At 48.5% G+C, this 22,023-nt stretch overlaps 1 protein-coding gene across 1 annotated transcript; it reads left to right on the top strand.

Moving 5' to 3' along the window:
• The first annotated feature begins 1,876 nt into the window (after positions 1-1,876).
• On the top strand, positions 1,877-14,822 carry OTUB1 (OTU deubiquitinase, ubiquitin aldehyde binding 1). Its single transcript, XM_083374752.1, has 7 exons — positions 1,877-1,957; positions 9,588-9,649; positions 10,400-10,498; positions 11,668-11,786; positions 11,914-11,998; positions 12,577-12,771; positions 14,358-14,822. Exons 1-7 carry the CDS (start codon positions 1,903-1,905, stop codon positions 14,553-14,555), a joined length of 813 nt encoding a protein of 270 aa, XP_083230878.1. The 5' UTR covers positions 1,877-1,902; the 3' UTR covers positions 14,556-14,822.
• Positions 14,823-22,023: the final 7,201 nt, after the last annotated feature.

Below are 22,023 nucleotides of genomic sequence, written 5' to 3'. Positions count from 1 at the left end.
TTTATAAAACTAAGGCAGGATTAAAACAAAAATCCTAAAACCTACATTGTAATTCAGTAAGCTATACCAAAAGTCCATATTATACTTTAGGGCAATGTTTCCCAATAACTTGGAATGTGTGTGGTATTTGAAATGTCAGCAATGGAGGAATGCAATTTGGAAAACAGCCTTTCTCTCTCTCTCTTTCACACACACACACACACACACAGACTTTCTATCCCATGTGGTTTGATGAACTCATGCAACATTGAATAACAGTGTTGGAAGGGACCTTGGAGGTCTTCTAGTCCAACCCCCTGCTCAAGCCCTACAGACCCTCAGAGGTTTATCTATTTACTAAATCTGTTTGCTGCCCATCTTGCCAGAAGGTGACTCTAGGCCAGGGGTCTTCAAACTTGGCCCTTTTATGACTTGTGGACTTCAACTCCCAGAATTCCTCAGCCAGGCACACTGGCTGAGGAATTCTGGGAGCTGAAGTCCACAAGTCATAAAAGGGCCAAGTTTGAAGACCCCTGCTCTAGGTGGCTTTAACAGTGATTAAAAAGAAAACAGCACAAAAAAGGCATACATCATAAAAACCAAGCGCTAGGGAAATACCAATTATCAGCTACAGCTAAAAGGTGGGGAGGGAGGGAGGGAACGCGTTATTGGGAGGGTGGGTCTTCCAACTTGGCCCTTTTATGACTTGTGGACTTCAGCTCCCACAATTCCTCAGCAGAGCACAGCTGGCCGAGTTTGAAGACCCCTGGGGTTATTACTTTGAGGGCTGGTCTTAATCCAAAGCAACTTTATTAAGGGGTTCCTGGGAGGGTTGGTGCAGGGAGGGGGGCGATTTTTCTTTTTCTTTTTTATTTATTTTCTTTTTATTTTCTTTTAATTCCATTTACATCCCGCCCATCTCTGAAGACTCAGGGCGGCTTACAAGCTTAGCAGTAGCCTTCATTCTATGTATATGCTTGAATAGAATAGAATAGAACAGAACAGAACAGAATAGAATAGAATAAGAGATGAATGGAATGGAATATTTTATTTATTTTATTTAATTCCATTTATATCCCGCCCTTCTCTGAAGACTCAGGGCGGCTTACAAGCTTAGCAGTAGCCTTCATTCTATGTATATTTTATTTATTTTAATTCCATTTATATCCCGCCCTTCTCCGAAGACTCAGGGCGGCTTACAAGCTTAGCAGTAGCCTTCATTCTATGTATATTTTATTTATTTTAATTCCATTTATATCCCGCCCTTCTCCGAAGACTCAGGGCGGCTTACAAGCTTAGCAGTAGCCTTCATTCTATGTATATTTTATTTATTTTAATTCCATTGATATCCCGCCCTTCTCCGAAGACTCAGGGCGGCTTACAAGCTTAGCAGTAGCCTTCATTCTATGTATATTTTATTTATTTTAATTCCATTGATATCCCGCCCTTCTCCGAAGACTCAGGGCGGCTTACAAGCTTAGCAGTAGCCTTCATTCTATGTATATGCCTGCTTGTTAGGGCTTTAAACACCCCTTCTTTCCTCTCCCCCCCCCCAAAAAAGGCTCCCCCAAATCAGGCTTTGCAAACTCAGCCTTGGGCGTCCCTGGCGGGGGAAGGGCGCACGTGGGGAGGAGGGGGCGTGGCCGGGAAGTGACGTCAGCGCCTGAGCGCACGTGCGGCCCCGTGTTGTGACGGCCTCACAACCGGCGGCACGGCAAAAACACACACAGAAACCCACTGTGGAGCCGGGGAGGGGAGGGGGAAGAGTCTCCTTCCATTTCCCCTCTCCCCCCCCGCCCCCCCCAGCGCTGACTTTATGTTGCGGCGGTTGCCATGGAAAGAGAAGGGGGCGCCATAAGCACTTCCGGGGCGCGCGACTCCGACCCGGAAGCGCCTCCTCCCTGCAGGGTTGCCAGCGGCAAGATGGCGGCGGAGGAGCCTCAACAGCAGCCGGAGCCCGTCGGGGGGGACACGGACGGTGAGGGGGGAGGGGGCGGCGGGCCTGGCAAACTCGGGCTGGGAGGCCATTACTCCGGGGGGGGGAAAGAGGGGGCTTCTTTTTCCGGAGCCCCCCCTTCCCTCCCTCCCCCTCAGCAGAAGCCCCCTCGCGGCCCCCTCCTCTTCCTCCCCCCCCGCCGCCCGTTCAGCTCGGTCTCCTTGGCAACGGGGAGGGCGGGTCTCCTTGGAAACGCCGCCCTTTGCGCGCGGGCCCCCCCCTCCCACCGTCCCCGCGCGCCTCGGGTCGCCATGGAAACCGGCGCCCCCAGCCAGGAGGGTCTCGCGCCCCGCCGGGGTAACTGCAACTCCCATCCGCCCCGCCGGGCCCCTCTGTGGATGATGGGCGCTGGAGGAGGCCGGAGGGGTGGGGGTGGCCTGCAGCGGGCCGGGGTCGGGCTGGGCCACGGAGAGGCCGGCAAGGAAAGGGCGGAGAGCCCCGGGGACCCCCCCACCCCTCATTTCCACCACCCCTCGGCTACAAATAGCCTCTCCATACATAAAGGCAGGGGTCCTCAAACATGGCCCTTTTATGACTTGTAGACTTCAACTCCCAGAATTCCTCAGCCAGCGTGGCTGGCTGAGGAATTCTGGGAGTTGAAGTCCACAAGTCCTAAAAGGTGCCCAGTTTGGAGACCCCTGCTTTGAGGGTTGGTCTTAATCCAAAGCAACTTTATTAAGGGGTTCCTGGGAGGGTTTTGTGCGGGGGGGGGGGGGAAACGCTTTTTCTTTTTTTAAACACCCCTTCTTTCCTTCCCCCCCCCAAAAAGGCTCCCCCAAATCAGGCTTTGCCTGGCTGAGGAATTCTGGGAATTGAAGTCCACAAGTCATCAAAGGGCCAAGTTTGAAGAGCCCTTGCATAAAGGGATAAACAGAGAGCAAACCCCCCCCCAGTCCCCCCCCCCCCCGCCCCAGCATGGAGGGTGTTCTCTAGTCTGGTCCTGAGACACCAAGGATGCCTCAGCTCAGCCCTGAGCTACAAATACTCTCTTTTATCACTTACTCCTATATTACACATTTTAGAAGAAAAGGCGGGGAAAGACTAACCCTGTGTGTGTGTGTGTGTGTGTGTGTGTGTATGTGTAGTCGTGCGTATTCACGGGACGGTAAACAAGCCCTCATTTCAACCCCAAGCTGCAAATCTTCTCCTTTATAGGCTTAACCCTGGCTGGGGGGGGGGCGTTTCTGGTCTAAGTGGGTTCTCCCAGCCTTTCTTGATGAGTCTTACAGAATAACAGAACTGGAAGGGACCTCGGAGGTCTTCTAGTCCAACCCCCTGCTCAAGCAGGAGAGCCTACACCAGTTCGGACATGTGGCTGTCCAGCCTTTTCTTGAAAGCCTCCAGCCATGGAGCACCCGCAATTCCAGGAGTCTGGGGTTTATGCAACTTGCTTGAAAATCCCGTTGTGTGCATTTAGTTTTTATTTTTTTATTTTTTTTATTTTAATTCCATTTATATCCCGCCCTTCTCCGAAGACTAAGGGCGGCTTTACAAACTTAGCAGTAGCCTTAATTCTATGTATATGCCTGCTTATTAGGGCTTTCACACACACACACCAAGCGGCATTATTACAAAGTCAGCTTAATTGCCCCCAACAATCTGGGTCCTCATTTTACCTACCTCGGCAGGATGGAAGTTTCCTCAAGTTGGCTTCTTTTAACCTTGGTTTGCTCCTTTAGAGGCTTGGCATTATTTCTCCCTTGTTCTTTACCCTCAAATATTAGGAGATAAAACAGCCCCCTTGTTCGACGTTATCCTTTGAAATAACTTGCAAACTTAACGGTTCTGTTCTTCTGATTCTAACCCCCCCCCCCAAAAAAAAGGACCTGTGGCACTTACTGTCTGATATACTGCATGATTATGTGAGAACTGCACTTGTCTTAACAGGGTCTCTGTTTGGGCCACCGCTTTATGCCATGATTCGCTTTTTAAACTTTGAATGTGTTAAATGAATGTGTGTGTGTTTCGTGGACTGTGTGTTTTAAGCTTAACTCTCGGTGTTGAAAAACATGGCTGTGGGTTAATAAGGTCAAATTTAGTTCAGGTTTTAGGCAGTCTGGTTAAATCAGGATTGATTTGCTCAAGTATATAGCATGTTACCTGAATACAGCCATGGTTTCTAGCTAATTGAGGATTAGCTTGTTGTGTGAAAACACCCAGGAATAATCTTTCCTTTTTATCATGCTTTCTCCTTATACTCCTCGCACGTCAATTTATGATTTTTCCCCCATACTCTGGTTAAAATGTTTTTTAAAAATGTGATTTTCTATTCTATAAATAATTCCTTTTTTCTAATGTTGCCTTATAAGACAATCTCTGTATTATAGATGGAAGTTTGTGCAGAATAATAGGAGCGGGCTTGGGGTGAAACTGACTTTATTGCGTCTGTAACATCCTGGCCAAAATGTGGCATGTGGTACATAGTCTATTTCTATCTTTGTTATTAATGCATGATTAAACTGGTCACTTACTCCTCAAGTTTTCAATATTTATAACATATTACATTTCAATATTTATAAAAAGCATTCTGTGAAAACCTTAAGTCAAGGAGTCACTGTGGACATGAATATGGTTCTAACTGAGCTAAGTAGAACATTGTGACTTGAAATATAAAAGGAATAAGTGGTAAAAAGCATGAAATAATACAGACTAAGAGTTGGAAGAGACGCAGGAGGTCTTCTAGTCCAACCCCCTTCTTCAAGCAGGAGAACCTATACTATAATATATAATGAAATGGAAGAAATAAAAATAGGCAAAAATATAATCTGAATGACTGGTTTAAGTCTCTTGTGGAGGTGATGAATACACGTTAGCGAGGCAGGCGTTGACGTAATTACAAATGAAAGTGCTAGTATTAAAAAAAAGATGAATTGATGTCACTTGTTAGGGATGCTCTGGAAAATTCTATAACATTCTAAATGATTGTGATCCGGGGAAAATAATTAAGTAAAATTAATGGGTGGATGTGAAGAAATGAATAGGTGGGGCAGACTGTCTCTTTAATACACGTATGGATAAATGTATAAGAAATAGTGGTCTGAATGCCGCCGATTGGGATGTGAACACATGTCCTTTGGTGTGTGCAGACAATGTTGTGTTATTGGCTGCGAACCCAGATGATTTGCACCAAATGTAAGATTGTGAAATGGAACAAGTAATGTGGAACTGCAAATTAATGTGACAAAGCACAAGGTAGTTCTGTCTGAAGGGAAGAATGGAGTGAACAATTGTACATTCTACATAACTGGTGAAAAGCTAGAAGAAATTAATTTGGGGATCTTGGACGTTTTATGAAAGAGAAATAGAGAAATTTTCAAGGATTGTTTCTGATTGTTTGGTGTCCAGAGTTGGTGGTTAGATGGGCAGCTATACAAATTGAATGAATGAATGAATGAATGAATGAATGAAAAACAGAGAGAAAGCTAGTGGTTATTACTGTTTATTAAGAGGATTAATGCAGGGTTTCCCAACCTTAGCAACTTTAAGATGCATGGACTTAAAAACATGCTGGCTGGGGAATTCTGGGAGTTGAAGTCCATACATCTTAAAAGTCACTAGATTGGGAAACCCTGACTTGGTCTTTGTTGAAGAACGCAAAGGCATCGTCAATGTGTGTCTTTGCTGACTTTCCTTCTGGAAATCAGAGTTGATATATGTCAGGAGAAACATCAAAAGCAGTTGGAACACAAGGAAGGCACTTAGAAAAACTTGCCTTAAAATAAAAAAGGGTCAGGAATTAATGGATATCAAATATTTGTGGCTTGGATAAAAGCAAGCGGCTGGTGGCTTGACTGTATAGAGAGAATATGGATTGAATTGTGAAAAAGAAATATGTAGGTGGTTGTGTAAATGTACTGCAGGGAGGGAGGTTCAGCAAAGCATGTTCAGCTGGAGTGCATGAGATCCCCACAATCCCCAGAGACAGTATAATTAAAGCACAAAAGACAAATCATGCACTGGGTGCGGTGGGGTGAAACCACAATAATTTGGTAAGAACAGAAAAATATGGAGCAGTACAGGAGACGCTGCTGGTTTAAACTTGATCCGCTGTTTCTTTTTTTTTTTTATTTCCAGACTTTCAATTCCTCTTCTTTACTACTATGTGCAGGAGGTTTTTTTTGTCTGTGTGCTTTGCACAAAGTTACTTAGCCACCCCCCCCCCCCGTGTGATGAGTGTGTATTCGATTAAAGTTTTACGTATCTGATAATTTGCCAATCGGGTTGTTAAAAGTAAAGTCTGCCGTGAGTCTGGATGACCTCATGTAGTTTTTCTTGGCACACGGATAGAAGTGGCCTGCCACTGGGGGGGTGGGGGGTTTCTCTCTCTCTCATTTAAGGACTAATCTGAGCCCAGACAAGGTCAGACGGTCCCATCCGCACTGTGTTTTTAAGTGATCTAATCAATAGAAATCAAGTAATTTTCTCCAAATGTCCCTGTTAAAGGAAGCGCTGCCTGCTCTCGAACGGGCGTCAGGCTTTGGAACTACGGAGCCCAGGACTCCGGGGGGGGGGGGCTGGGGGGGGGTGGTTTGCATGGTTGGCTGCCGTCTTTTGTTCCAGCTTGTCTGGTTTCCTCCGGGGCGATTTATAGAAAGTTGGAGCTAGTACTTTTGCTTCCCCTCCGATTTGGTTTCGTGGATTAGCAGCCAGGCGCAATTTTCAGACAGATGAGAAGCGAGACGTCTTCAAGGAAAAACAAAATCCAGCTGCCTTTTGGAAAACCACCTTGGGGACATTTTTCAGACGCTTTATAGTTTTTCTCTCTCTCTCTCTCTCTCCCTCCCTCCCTCCCCCTCTCCTCACGTTGCTTCTCTCCTAGTTTACTTCAGGAGTAGATAGTGCCTCCTCTTCTTAAATGAGCCTTGCACGTTCCTGTTGTCTTGGAGAATAGGTGTGTGTGTGTGTGTGTGTATAATATATATCTATATATATCTATATATCTATATCTATACATATATACATATCTATCTATCTCTATCCATCTATCATCTATCTATCTATCTATCTATCTATCATCTATCTATCTATCTATCTATCTATCTATCTATCATCTATCTATCTATCTATCTATCTATCTATCATCTATCTATCTATCTATCTATCTATCATCTATCTATCTATCATCTATCTATCTATCTATCTATCTATCTATCTATCTATCATCTATCTATCTATCTATCTATCTATCTATCTATCTATCTATCTATCATCTATCATCTATCATCTATCTATCTATCATCTATCTATCTATCCATCCATCCATCCATCTATCCATCCTTTATCTATCTACCTATCTATCATCTACCTATCTATCATCTATCTATCTATCTATCTATCTATCTATCTATCTATCTATCTTATCTATCTATCTATCTATCTATCTATCTATCATCTATCTATCTATCTATCTATCTATCTATCTATCTATCATCTATCTATCTATCTATCTATCTATCTATCTATCATCTATCTATCTTATCTATCTATCTATCTATCTATCTATCATCTATCTATCTATCATCTACCTATCTATCATCTATCTATCTATCTATCTATCTATCTATCTATCTATCTATCTTATCTATCTATCTATCTATCTATCATCTATCTATCTATCTATCTATCTATCATCTATCTATCTATCTATCTATCTATCTATCATCTATCTATCTATCTATCTATCTATCTATCTATCATCTATCTATCTATCTATCTATCTATCTATCTATCATCTATCTATCTATCTATCTATCTATCTATCATCTATCTATCTATCTATCATCTATCTATCTATCTATCTATCTATCTATCTATCATCTATCTATCTATCTATCTATCTATCTATCTATCATCTATCTATCTATCTATCTATCATCTATCTATCTATCTATCTATCTATCTATCTATCATCTATCTATCTATCTATCTATCTATCTATCTATCATCTATCTATCTATCTATCTATCTTATCTATCTATCTATCTATCTATCTATCTATCTATCATCTATCTATCTATCTATCTATCTATCTATCATCTATCTATCTATCTATCTATCTATCATCTATCTATCTATCTATCTATCTATCTATCTATCTATCATCTATCTATCTATCTATCTATCTATCTATCATCTATCTATCTATCTATCTATCTATCATCTATCTATCTATCTATCTATCTATCATCTATCTATCTATCTATCTATCATCTATCTATCTATCTATCTATCTATCTATCTATCTATCTATCATCTATCTATCTATCTATCTATCATCTATCTATCTATCTATCTATCTATCTATCTATCATCTATCTATCTATCTATCTATCTATCATCTATCTATCTATCTATCTATCTATCTATCTATCATCTATCTATCTATCTATCTATCTATCTATCATCTATCTATCTATCTATCTATCTATCTATCTATCTATCTATCTATCTATCTATCTAAAAATAGACTCTTTAACTGAAGAATCTGGACTGAGCATCCTCTGGTCCAAGGTCTTGGCGGCAAAGCCAGCTGGCTGTAATCTGGGGGGGGGGGGACCAAGGATTGTTGTGCAGTTGCAGTCGCAATCGCAGGAGGAAAGAGAGATGCAGTTGTCTGTTGTTGCTTCACTGCAGTAGCAATCCCAGCAAGCTGGGCTGGGCGCTTGCAACACAGGATGGCCCCAGATCAGGTTTCATGCTTTTCTGCAGCCTTGGCAAGCTGCTGTGTGTAAACGGTGCCAGGGGAAGAAAAACTCACCCGTCTGGCTGGGTTGTGCAAAGCAGATAAATCTACCAAGCGGGCCGCTCTTTGTGCGAGAGGGAGCAGCGTCGGAGGGGCACGCTCGGTTTTGGGGGGGGCAGCTGCGTTTGGGGTTTCGGATGGAGCCCACCCTGGGGGCCTCGAGGAGGTCTTTTCACCCAAGGCAATGCCTCCTCTTTGCGATGGGATGGGCCCCTTGCGCATCGCTCGGTGCCGAGTGTCGCAGGGGGGGTTGCGGCCTCAAGAGCTGCAGGAGAGGTGGGGTACACGACCTGTTGGGTGGATTATTCCTCAGGGGGGGCTGTTTTGATCTCGAGTTTGCGGGGAGCCAAGCTCGGCCTGGGAAGCTGCTCCGTGTCCTTTGAACTAACGTTCTCTTAAACTTTTAATTTATGGAAGAAGCTCCAAGAGTAGACTTAACGATAGACGAAAATAAAAGCGCGCTGTCTCTTCCAGCAGTTCTGTTTTGCAAACTTCCACAGAGATGAACTCTTAAGAAGGAAATGCGTTGATTTCTTCTTTTGCAAAAAAAGGGGGAAAAAATTTGCCTCGCTTCTTGTCTTTTGACATTTTTTTGCCGTGAGTTTCTTAATTTTTGTTTGGCAGCTCAAGATTTGAGCTTAGGGCGTTTCCAGACCTGTTCAACCCCTGGCCTTCCTTGCCTCTTTTAAGAGGTTGGCATTGCAAGCTGGCACATCTGGAAGGGCCAAGATTAGAGAGCTTCTGGAACAACATCTGGGGTTCTCTCTCTCTCCCCCCCCCCGTTAACCTCAGTGCGGGGATGTTGATTGTAAAATCATCAAAAGCGGATTTTTTTTTCTTCCTCAATCGCTTTCTTCTCTTCAATTTCAGGAGTGAACTGTTTGGCCTACGATGAAGCCATAATGGCCCAACAAGACCGCATTCAGCAAGAGGTGAGCGCTTGGGCATGTGGGGGGGGGGGCGCTGCTTGGGTCCACCCACTTTTATCTTCCGTTTCATGGCTCTGGCGGGGACCCACCCAAATTATACACATTTGTAGACTTGCTCAAGCTCTGTTCTGCCTTGGGTTCTCCCCACTGCTGCTACTTTGAACCTCTCTGGGGGTCCTACATAATTTCCTAAGGGTATCCCACCCTCCTAACCCCCCCACCCCCAGATCACCTGAGGGAAAAGGCTGTGCAGACAGGTTGTCCTTGAGTTATGGCTGGTTACTTAGCAACAGTTCAAAGTTACGACAGTCCCCCACCCCACCCACCCCCCAAAATATTCATGACCTGGTTCCGAAGTTACAAGTACCCCCCCCCCTCCTCCCCCAAATTTATGGTCATTTACAGTACCCTGCGTTCGGCAAAAATGCTGAACGACGGCTTCACTTAACGAGCACGGCGATCGCTTAGCCGTGGCGATTTGTTTAACGACCTCTGCCAAAAAAAACCCAAAACCAACCCCAAACCCCACAGCGGTAAGTTGAGAACAACCTGGTGTGTTTCTCGATGTTGATTAGCAGCGAATTTAGACAGTCTGTTTTGCGCCAAGCGTGTTAACCAAGTGTCTGTGGCATTTGGGTGCAATTGCTTCTCAGAGACGGAGAAGAGGCCGTATCCCTTTCAGCTGCCGCATCGAGGGTGGGGTGGGGGTGGCCTGCGTTGATCCAGTCGGTTTGGATCTGTTTCGATCTGCAGATTGCTGTCCAGAACCCTTTAGTCTCGGAGAGGATGGAGCTGGCTGTCCTGTACAAGGAATATGCCGACGATGACCATGTATACCAGCAGAAGATCAAGGTGAGAGTCACCTGGAGCCGACTCGAGGTGGGATCGGGTTTCAAGTTAGCCAGAGCATCTTCTGCGGGAATAAAACACCAGCTTGGCTGTTTTGTTTTAATTTAGAGGGGAGGGGGCTAGATCGGGGATGTCCAACCACCGCAACTTTTAAGACTCGTGGACTTCAACTCCCAGAGTCCCTCAGCCAGCAAGTGAGCTGAAAGACCTTGCATTTCCTGAAAGAGGAGGGCGATTCTGAAATGAAGACAATCCTAACCCTCAATACAAGAAAGGGTGGGTGGGTAGGGGGTGGGTGGGGGGAAATCCTTCTGCATCCCTTACTGTATTCTTGGCAATTTAAACTCAAAAGGCGAATCGAACGTTTCCTTTCTGAGAAACTCAGGAATTGCTTTATTGGGCCTCCAAAACTTGGCAGCTGTAAGACTTGTGGACTTCAACTCCCAGAATTCTGCAGCCAGCAAGTCTCCAAACTTGGCAACTCTCCCTAGTGTGGCTGGCTGGCTGGAGAATTCTGGGAGTTGAAGTCCACAAATCTTAAAGCTGCCAAGTTTCGGAAAGCCCTGGGCTGTAGGGGTAGGCGACCTGGGCTCTCTTATCACTCGTGGACTTCAACTCCCAGAATTCCTGAGCCAGCCTGGCTCAGCTTGGAAAGTTCTCCCTTTCCCCTCAGCATGGCTGGCTCAGGAATTCTGGGAGTTGAAGTCCACCAGTCATAAAAGAGCCAAGGTTTGCCTACCCCTGATATGGGGATGAAGAAGCATTTTTGTTTGAGGCACGCTGGCTGAGGGATTCTGGGAGTTCATGAGTCATAAAAGAGCCAAGTTTGAAGACCCCTGGAATAAGATCTCCTGTTTGAGCAAGGGGTTGGGCTAGAAGACCTCTGAGGTCCCTTTCAGCCCTGTGATTCTATGTTCTAAGACAGGGGTAGGCAACCTCGGCTCTTTGATGACTCGTGGACTTCAACTCCCAGAATTCCTCAGCCAGCCTGGCTCAGCTTGGAAAGCTCTCCCTTTCCCCTCAGCGTGGCTGGCTCAGGAATTCTGGGAGTTGAAGTCCACGAGTCATCAAAGAGCCCAGGTTGCCTACCCTTGACCTAAGGCAGCTTAACTGGGCCTTAGGCCAGAGCAGGCTGTGCTGAGTTCCCTCTCCGCTCTTCTCCCGGATGCCAGGATCTGCTGAAGAAGTATTCGTTCATTCGGAAAACGAGGCCGGACGGGAACTGCTTCTACCGAGCGTTTGGCTTTTCCCACCTGGAGGCTCTACTGGAGGACGGCAAGGAGCTGCAGCGGTAGGCTTGGGAGTCTCAGGGCTGGGGAAGAGGGGAAGGGGAACCCCCAATGTCCCCCCCCCCCGAGGCCGGCGGAGTTCAAGATGCCGGCCGAACGCAGACATTCACGCCGGGTCTCTCGTTTCAGCTTCAAAGAAGTGGCGGCGAAAAGCAAAGACGTGCTGGTTTCCCAGGGCTTCACGGAATTCACCATTGAGGACTTCCACAACACGGTAAGGCCCGGTCCCGCACCCCTGGCCTTCCAAGGCCGCCACGGTCAGGCCGGCTGGGGCTGATGGGAGTTGCGGTCTAACCCAGACTTGGCCACTTGTAAGACTCGCGGCCTTGATCTCCTTACCTGGTCGAAAGTCAGACGCTCCTATTTATGACGGTCGCTGTGTCCCCGCGTGGTGTGTGTGTGTGTGTGTGTCGCGCGATCCCCTTTGCCGACCTTCCGACGAGCAGAGTCAGCGGGGGGGGGGGGGAAGCCAGATTGGCTTAACCGCAGCGTGAGCCGCTTACCAGCCGCCATGGTTCGCTTCGTAAGCGTGGCAAGAAAGGTCGTAACAAGGGGGGGCAAACCAAACTCACTGAGGTATTGGCAGCAAATGAGCAGCCGGGCTCCCCCCTCGTGGTCCGAAACGGAGGACTTACCTGTTCAGAGGGGATTTTAAAAATGCCAGAGTTTGTGGGGGGGGTGGGAACTGGGCATGGGTAGATGAGAGGCGGGAAGGAGAAAGTCTGGGAGTTGGGGGGGGTGTCCCTTCATTGGACACCCCCACCCCAATATTTCTCCTTTGACTCCCTGCAGTTCATGGACCTGATAGAACAAGTGGAGAAGCAGAGCACCCTGGGCGAGCTGTTGGCCTCTTTCAACGACCAGAGCACCTCCGATTACCTTGTCGTCTACCTACGGCTGCTGACGTCCGGCTACTTGCAACGAGAGAACAAGTTTTTTGAGCACTTCATTGAGGGAGGACGGAGCATAAGAGAGTTCTGCCAGCAGGTCAGGCAGGGCCTGGTGGGGTGGGAGGATGGGGTGGGTGGGTGGGTTCGAAAGGGAAACGAATAATTTGGGACCGGGGGTGGGGGGAAGAGCCGGGAAGGCAGAGCGGAGGCCGGCCCTTTCTCTGCGTTTGGAGGTGCACCGATTTAATCTACCATCTTCATTGTGGGGCCGTTTTTCTAGTCCTCATGACAGAGAGGAAGGACGAGCCGTGTTTGCTCGTGGGCTTTGAGCAGCCTGGGAGGGAGGAACGGTTTCAAGCCACGTCCGTGCAGCTGACTGGCAGTTGGTTGGCCGGGAGATGCGCGTGTCTCAACCTTGGCGGCTTTGAAGATGCGTGGACTCCAACTCCCAGACAACCCCAGAGAACCATGGGAGTTGAAGTCCACGCCGGCCTCAGGGGCAAGGATACGGCTGTGAGGATGATAATTGCGATTATTGGCAATAGATTGGCTGGAATTTCTAAGTCACAGTTGCAGTGATTGCCACTTAGCAAGCCTTCATGACGGCGGGCATGGGGGGAAGCGTTGGATCCAACAGTGGGGTGCCCTTCCTCCTTTGAAGAAGGACTGCACCAGCCTGGAGGAGTGGGGAGAACGGTCCACGTGCGAGGAGGGCCTGGGCTGGGCCACCTAGCCCAATGATCGTGAACCTTTTAGAGACCCGAGTGCCCAAACTACGACCCCAAACCCACTTATGTGTCGTCGGGTGCCAGGTAGGTGTGGCCCATTGGGTGGGCATGGCTGCGGTGGTAACGGCAGACTGGGTGGGAGTAAAAAATTCAATCCATCAATTCCAACTTTGCAAGATCTTTTTTTTCCCGTGAGAAGTTGAAATTGGTTGATTGAACCTTTTTTTTTTTGCACAAGGCAGCAGAGGCCTAAAGCGAAAAGGTTGTGTAAAAGCCAGCTGAAGGCCTAGGAGTGGGGCGACAGTGCGTGTGCCCACAGAGAGGGCTCTGCCTGCCAGCTGTGGCACGCGTCCCGTAGGTTCATCACCATGGACTTAGGGTTATGTATGTTTCCTGGTAAAATACGTGGGAAAATACCATTGGAGGAAAATTCCACTTAGGGTTAGGGTTAGGTCACCATGGACGCATATAGGAAAATGGACATCGCCAACAAACTCGGAGTGCTTGGGTATGGTTAGGAGGGCACTGACTTTTCTAGGCTGCCCTATCTATGTTTCCTGGTAAAATACATGGGAAAATCCCATTGGAGGTGCCACGTTGTTTAATCGTCTCTCAGGCTCTTCGTCCACTTAGCTTCGAGGCCGGGCAGGATGACGGGCAGCTCATAGTGCAAATGGACAGCTGCTATCCGAGGCCTCCAGAGATCCAGCAAGCCTTTTATCCCAAATTAAAGGCCACCCATCTTACCTTAAGGCAGCTCAGGCCTGTGTTTCTAGTCCTGCTGAAGGCAAGAGAGCTCTGTTGCAGGCCTGGGTGGGCATCCTTCTGCGAGCAGAGTGGGCGGTGTGTGTGTGTGTGTCAACTTCTCAGTTCCTGGTGCCCCTCTTGCTTCTTGACTCAAACCGCCTCTGTTCTCCCTCCCTTGCTCCTCCCTCCCTCCCTCTCTCTTTTCCAGGAGGTGGAACCCATGTGTAAGGAGAGCGACCACATCCACATCATCGCCCTGGCCCAGGCCCTCAACGTCTCCATCCTGGTGGAGTACATGGATCGGGGCGAGGGAGGGACCACCAACCACCACGTCTTCCCCGAAGGCTCGGAGCCCAAAGTGTATCTACTGTACAGACCGGGACACTATGACATCCTGTATAAATAGAGGGGGCAGGAGCGAGGCAGGGGGCTGGTCAGCCAGACCCCCCCTTCCCGCCTTCTAGCTCTCTCTCTCTCTCCCCCTCCCCTCCCTCCGCTGTCCCTCACACCCACCCACCCCCCGGCGTTCCCCATCTCGCCCGTGTTTTCCTTCCCACCACCCACTCTCCCCGGGCAGCCTCGTCTGTGCTTGTAAATGGTGATCGTTCCTGCTGCCCGTCTCGTTCACTTGGGTTTGTTTATTATTATATATTTTTCCCTGCTTTTGTTGTTACTCACACACTTCTGTGTTTTATTAAAGGGGATGCCGGTGAAAGTAAAAACCTTTATCGTTTGTGGCTTCTCTCTCTCTCTCTCTCTCTCTCGTGTTCCTGGGATAGGAAGGCGCAGACCTTAGAGCAAGCGGTTCCCCAACCTTGGCGACTTGGAAGACCTGTGGACTTCAACTCCCAGAATTACCCTGGGGAATTCTGGGAGTTGAAGTCCACAGGTCTTCCAAGTCGCCAAGGTTGGGGACCCCTGCCTTAGAGCACACCGGTGCTCTTTCTTGAAAAATTCACCCTTGGCAGGCTGCACGCAGCAAGAGCCTAGTCCTCAGGGTGGCGAGCTGAAGGCAGCTGCTTCACCTCTTCCCTGCTGTTGAACCATCCCCTGGGCAGGCACCTGCAGCTGGCTTTTTTTTCCCATCACATCCCCGGGGCCATCCCTTGGCCACTGGCCAACGGCGTAACAGGCTCTCGGTTGGTGTTGGGTTCCCCCCCCCCCCCGATGCCAAAGTGACCAGAAAAGTCTTTGGCTTCAGATCTTTTGTTCCGATTCTCTTAGGAGACGCAGAACGATGGCGCTCCATTCTCCCCCCCCCTTTTTTTTTTAGCCCCTCTAAGCAGAAAATTGCTAGGCGTGACAAATTGTCCGCCACAAAGGAGGGGTTTCATTTTTAAGGGGGAGGGTAGTTTAAATATAGTCAGGCTAGTCCTCTGCCATTATCTGCAAGATCTGGGTCAAGTAGTAGTAGGCGGATGTAATTCTCTGTGCTTTTGTGTGTGTGTGTGTATGTCTGTGTGTATGTCTTTCACACACAATTTGAGCCTTGCTTCTACTCACTCGCCCCCATCCCTCCACCAGGCTTCACGAGCGGCACAACTGGATTCCTCTTTGCATTTTTATTCCGGAATTGCGGCCGATGGCGCTTGGGGAGGGGTGGTTGTTTCCTCCTAGGCTCTCCCCTCTTGGCAAAGACCCGGCGTCTCCTCCTGCGGAGAAAGCGGCAGGATCGGCAGGAAGCGGCTTCAGAGCTTGGAGGTCGGCGTTTCCTCGCCGGGATCTGCCGGGAAGAAGGACGGAGGGTAAGATCTGGCCGCTGCAGTTGCCTTCCGTTTTCCAACAAAGCGTTGCCTCCATTGGAGCCCCAGATGCCCAAAAAAACCCCCCCAAAGTGGGCCTGTGTCGCGCCTTCTGGGGGAGGCAGGCGAGGTTGTGAACACAACAACACCTGTCTTCAGCAGTGGAGAAATACAATGTGTGAAGAGTCCATTTTCAGAGTGAAACGGGCAGCATATGCAGAAGTAAATACATTTAAGCCGGCATTAAACTTTACCTGCGTTTGCATAGTGCAGAGAGAAACATAACCAACTCTTGATCATTTCTCTCCTCCTCCTCCTCCTCCTCCTCCTCCTCCTCCTAAAATTTGTTGTTTTCTGCCTGCTTTCTGCCAGTTCGAGGCCTGTTACTTATTTCACCCAAAGGTGGGAATGTTACGCCCTTGATAAGCCATCTTCTGATTTATTGATTCCTGTTCTTTGCCCCTCCTTGTTACTTGCCACTCTTTTAACCATTCTTGCCAGGCCAGGATGGGGGGAGCCCTTCTGAGTCTCCCCCCCCCCTGCAAGGCTTTGTGGCTAGTTGCACAGTGGTGTGAAGGGTGAAAGCAGCATGGGACAAATTCTGCAAGCATCTGCGAGGTGGGGAGGTTGCAAGGCAGAAATGCTAAAATACTGGCTGCTTTTCATAAAACGGCGATGTTGGGACGGTGACCCCCCCCCAAAGTGCTGGGAGCTTTACTCTGCTCCCGCAGAATTTGTCTGCAACCGGTTATGTGTAAAAGGGGAACAGGAAGTACAGGCAATCCTCTACTTACGACCGGAATCGGGACCCGAATTTCCATTCCATTGTTAAGTGAGTCGCGCCCATTATTTTTACAGCCCCTTTTTTTTTTTGGGTCACGTTAAGCAAGTTGACTTGGCTTGTCAGAAGGGGACAGGGTTGACCCCCCCCGCCCGGGACACCCCGCGACCGTCCTAAATACGAATCAGTTGGCAAGAGGCCCAAAGGTGGATCACGTGACCGTGGGGAATGCTTGCCCTGGTCGTAAGTGGGAGGACGGATTGTAAGCCGCTTTTTCCCAGGGTTGTAACTTTGGTCGCCAACAGTGGTAAGTCAAAGGATTATCTGTTGCAAACCCTCTGTGGGTCTTCCGTGTCTCTCCCACCACGGGCCAGAGGGAACCAGAGTTTTAGTGAGTGAAAAACAGGCTAGGCGACGGTTAGGGCGAGCATGCGTTTCCCACGATGCACTGCACACGATGCTGGGAAATGCTTACCCCCTTCGGAGCATGGAAAGGCCGGGGTCAGGCTGGAAACGAGAGGAGGGAAAGGGAGGGAAGTTTCCAGAAGGCCATTGATTTGTCTTTTGATAACCCCTTCTTACCACCTAGATCTGCGTTTCTCAACCTGGGCGGCTTTTAAGAGGCCTGGACTTCAACTCCCAGAATTCCCCAGCCAGCGATGCTGGCTGGGGAATTCTGGGAGTTGAAGTCCAGGCCTCTTAAAAGCCGCCCAGGTTGAGAAACGCTGACGTAGCTGGAGGACCCAAGCCGAGACTCACCGATAGGGAAAAACCTGGGCAACTTCTCCTTATAAATTTCATCGTCCTTTTCCAGGAAAACGCAGAGGATCAGTCGCTCGACCTGCCCAAGATACGGCCGCAGTTAGCAGGAGAAGGAAGGTGTGTGTGTGTGTGTGTGTGTCAGGATGGCATGTTTGAATTTTGTGTGCCCCCCCACAACCTTCATGCATTGCTTGCAACCGGCCCCATGGAAGGTTGAAGATCGTGTCTACGTTAATTGTTCCTTTGGGGGGGGGCAGGGTTGGCTCTATTTAAACGCCAAGCATTATTTTATTTTTTAAAATTTCTTTGGAGCGATTTCTATAATACAGGGAAGTTGTGTTTTTCCACTGCCGCTTTATCTCCAAACGGTCCCTAAAAGGAACGGTGGTTAAGTTGAGAACTGTTTCTACTTGTCTAAAACACGACTCCAAACTCTGCTGGGGCTTTGCGTGGGTTGATTAATCTCTTTAAAAAGAAAAATCCCCCCCCCAGTTTTTCCCCTATCCTACAGTACACAATGCCCTGCAAAGACCAGCTAATTGATTGAACAGAGCCGGAAGGGACCTTGGAGGTCTTCTAGTCCAGCCCCCTGCTCAAGCAGGAGAACCTATACTATCTCAGACCGCTGATTGTCTACTCTAGTCTCTTCTTGAAAATCTCCAGGGATGGGAGCGTCCACGATTTCTGGTGGCAAAGCTGTTCCACTGGTTGATTGTCCTCACCGTCAGGAAGTTTCTCCTTAATTCCAGGTTGCTTCTCTCTTCAGAAGCTAATAGTAGGTGTTTGGTCAGAAAGGAGACACCGGGGAGAGGCAAATTGCTGGTCTTTCAGATGCAACTAGACCCCTTTCCCCACCCAAAAAAAAAAAAAAACCACACACACCTTGTCCTTGTTGTCTTCTAGCCAAATGTGCAACGTGTTCAGAACAACCTCCGCAGCAGCGTCATTGGGATAGCCTGCGGAGGGTCATTGGAAGTTGCTGAATATCTGGGCAGGTATCCTGCCCACCTCTCTCTTTCCTGCGTTGGGTACTTACCAAAGACCCCAGTAGAGATGCAGGGAAAGGCCTGTGGGCAGAGGGGAATACGGAGAGGCTGGTTAAGGATGGCTTTGGGGTTGGAACCGGATACAAAATGCTTGTAGGTTTTAGCTAAAACTTTTCTCTCTCTCTCTCTCTCTCGTACAAAGATGAGAAAAAGTAAAAAAAAAAAAGGTAACTTTCCCCTCCCTCCTTTTTCCCCCCCATCTGGGGAAGCGTCGGCTTCCCGAGGGGTGATGTGGGTAAAATGAGTCTTGTGCGTGCAAGAGGGAGAATAAATGGATAACGTACCCAGAAATCCTTCGAGTCAAAAATCGCAGCGATGTTGAACTAGTCTCGATCAGCTGAAAATGTAAGCTCTTTCGTCCTTCCCTCATCATACACACACACACACGCACGCACGCCCCGTGATTTGGATGGTGTTTTCCTCAGGGTAATCCTGCTGTAGCAAGGGGTTGGACTAGAAGACCTCCAAGGTCCTTTTCCAACCCTGTTATTCTTTGATTCTGTAAGGATCTCCTGGTTGAGCAGGGGGTTGGACTAGAAGACCTCCAAAGGTCCCTTCCAACTCTTGTTATTCTGCAAGGGTCTCCTGCTTGAGCAGGGGGTTGGACTAGAAGACCTCTAAGGTCCCTTCCAACTCTTTGTCACTCTGCGAATGTGTTGGACTCCAGCATCCAAAGCGGGCATCTGACGGGGTGTGTGTGTGTGTGTGTGAGGGGGCACGAAGCAAGGCCTGCTCAAACCTTCGCCGAAAAGCCCTGGCTTTTCTCTCCTCCGTCCACGGTGCCACATCGACTTGAGGTCAAGCTGATTATCTGAAAAGTCTCTGGAGGGTCTTCTGAGTTGTGTGCTGGGATTGATATTTCAGAAATCGTATACGGGGCCCCAATTGAGCCTTTAGCTCTGGCTAGAGAGCCTGCCCCCTTCCCTCCCTTTGGGTCTTCCCCAACACCTCCTGAGTTGGAGGCTGCCATCGTGGCTTGATGGGAGTTTGTGCCACAGGCCTGAATCGAGCAGGAAGCCGAGACCGGCCGAAATACAATTGGCAGCTTACCTGCCAAGGTAAGTTCCTTAGCCGTGCTGAGAAATGGATGAATTAGGTCAGCGTTTTGCTACTTTTAAGAGGTGCGGACTTCAATTCCCAGAAGCCCCTCCTGGCTGGGGAATTCTGGGAGTTGACGTCCGCACCTCTGAAGGCAGCCAAGCTTGAGAGATGCTGATCTCGTTCGTCCATTTCTAAGTAGCGTCCGAGGAGGCCTCATGACCTCCACGCGCCAGGGACTCCAGCTCCCGTCATCTCCAGCTTGAGGGACAAGCGGCCCGACGTGTGGGCTTCTGCTGCTGGAGAGAGAAGGGGACCACCGGGTGATCCCCTTAGGCTTCCAGCCCCTGCTTGGCGTACTCACCACGGTTTGCAGCTTATTCTCCAGGGCGAGTTTTCAAGCTGTTCTTGTAGCAGTCGCCGAGTTCGGTCTGCTGCGAGGAACTGGGGTCCCCCTGGGCGATGGGCCCCACCGTGTGAATAACGACTGAAGGCAAAGGCGGGGTGTGGTTGGACGCAGCCCCGAAGCCCCCTCCCCAACTTCCTCAGAGATCTGGGCGAGAGAAGCAAGCTGGCATCTCTTTCGGCCCCCTCCTCGCAGAGGAGAGCCAGGCCGACTTGGTGATGTACTTGAAATACTTTGACAAATTAGCAAAGGAGAGCTTTAAAATAATTTGCTCCATACCCTAGGGGGGTGCGCCCCTCCCCACCCCCGGTATGGTGCCCCCCCCTCCCTAATCCACAACCATTTATCCTGCTTTGTACTGTAGCTGTCTTGGACCCGTTCCACTTTGCTTTTATTCGGCGTGCACTTAGCCACCCACTTATCCAAGCAGCAATATATATTTTTTAATGTCCCCTTTTGTGAAAATGAAGTTTACGCACTCCAGCATATACAGCCTCGGAATGATTGTCGTTTTTCTTTTGGCTCGGCGAGAGAGAAACCGAACTGGGGACCCAATCATTACAGACTTGGCTCGCCTCCTGTCTTTCCCCCCCCCCCCCACTTTTGCTTTTCAAGTGTTTCTGGAAACTCCTTTTTCTGATTCAAAGCTACAAGCCTTGCTTTCTTTACTTCCATCCTCCGAGGACCAAAATAGACACCCCCCAAAAAAATGCTTATAATAATAAGTTGGAAGGGACCTTGGAGGTCATCTAGTCTATATATAGATATATATAGATAGAGATATAGATATATAGATATAGATAGATAGATAGATAGATATAGATATATAGATGATATATAGATATATAGATATATAGATATGTAAATTTTTTAGATTGCGAACAAAGAATTCTTTGTTAGCAATCTAAAAAATTTACACAAATATGAGCTGTCACTGTTGTGACTACTGCCTGTCGATGGCCTATCTCTCTCTCTCTCTCTCTCTCTCTCTCTCTCTCTCTCTCTCTATATATATATAATATATATATATATATATATATATATATATATATATATATATACACACACACACACACATATACATACATACATGCAAAGCAATCTGTTATGAATCATTTGAAACCTCTGCTGCCAGCTGCTGTGTCTTTCAGCACGCATCATGCTCGGCATCCTCTTGTGTGGGAAGGCAGAGTTACTCGCCTTCCCTTCCACAGACCCAATTCTACGCGCCCCGCAAGGGGAGCTGTGTAATGAAAGTGAACACCTGCAATTAAAACACACTCACACACAAAAACACCACAAAACCTATTTTATTGCATGTTCCTCTCCTGACGGGTGAAGAGCAGAGAGAGAGAGAGAGAGAGAGAGAGGGTGGCCTTAGAAATGGCGAAGAAGGTTAACAAGGGGACATTAGTGGGGAGGGGGGAGAAAGACACCAAGCTTTCCCCCCACACACACCCCCCAAAAGCTTTCCTGATGCCTTTGTCGGAAGCTGCTGATAAATGCTGGGGGGGGGCGAAGGCCGGCTGGGGTCACCAGGGGGTGCTGTTGAGCTAGCAATCCCTTAGAATACTGTACACAGAACTGGAAGGAAAGCTGCAGGCATCTTGTGGCTTTCTGCACATGCTCTGCTTGCCACGGGACTTGATTGCAGGCACCCTGCCCCCCCTTTGCTGTGGGGAGCAGGACAGGGCCGATGGCGGTCAAAAGGGGCCATCCCGGCCTGTTTCAAGCCTGATCGGGCAATCGGCCAGGGTTGCCCCCACCCGCCGCTTCCAGGTGTGTCGCAGCTGTCAGACCTCAGTTGCTCCCTGGTGCTGCATGATGGCTTTCCTCCCTCCAACTTGGGCCACGGCCTTGTGGAATCCTTTCTTTTCGCCCGTGGGAGAAAAACCTGTGGATTTGATTGCTAACCATGGATCTTTGCCTGGTTAGGCCCTGCCTCTGGACAGTGGCTTTTCCTGAAGTCCCGAGCGCAAGCAATCAGAGTCAGCCAGGCAAAACCACTGGAAATGCAAAGGTTGCCAAGAACCTTTGCTCACCATATCACAAAAAAGATGTGGTGGAGAGTTTGGGAAGAAAAAAAATTCAAGAGAAGA

This window comes from Vipera ursinii, assembly GCF_947247035.1.
Source record: "Vipera ursinii genome assembly, chromosome: 15".
Taxonomy (NCBI): domain Eukaryota; kingdom Metazoa; phylum Chordata; class Lepidosauria; order Squamata; family Viperidae; genus Vipera; species Vipera ursinii.
This window is presented reverse-complemented; position numbering and strand designations above follow the sequence as displayed.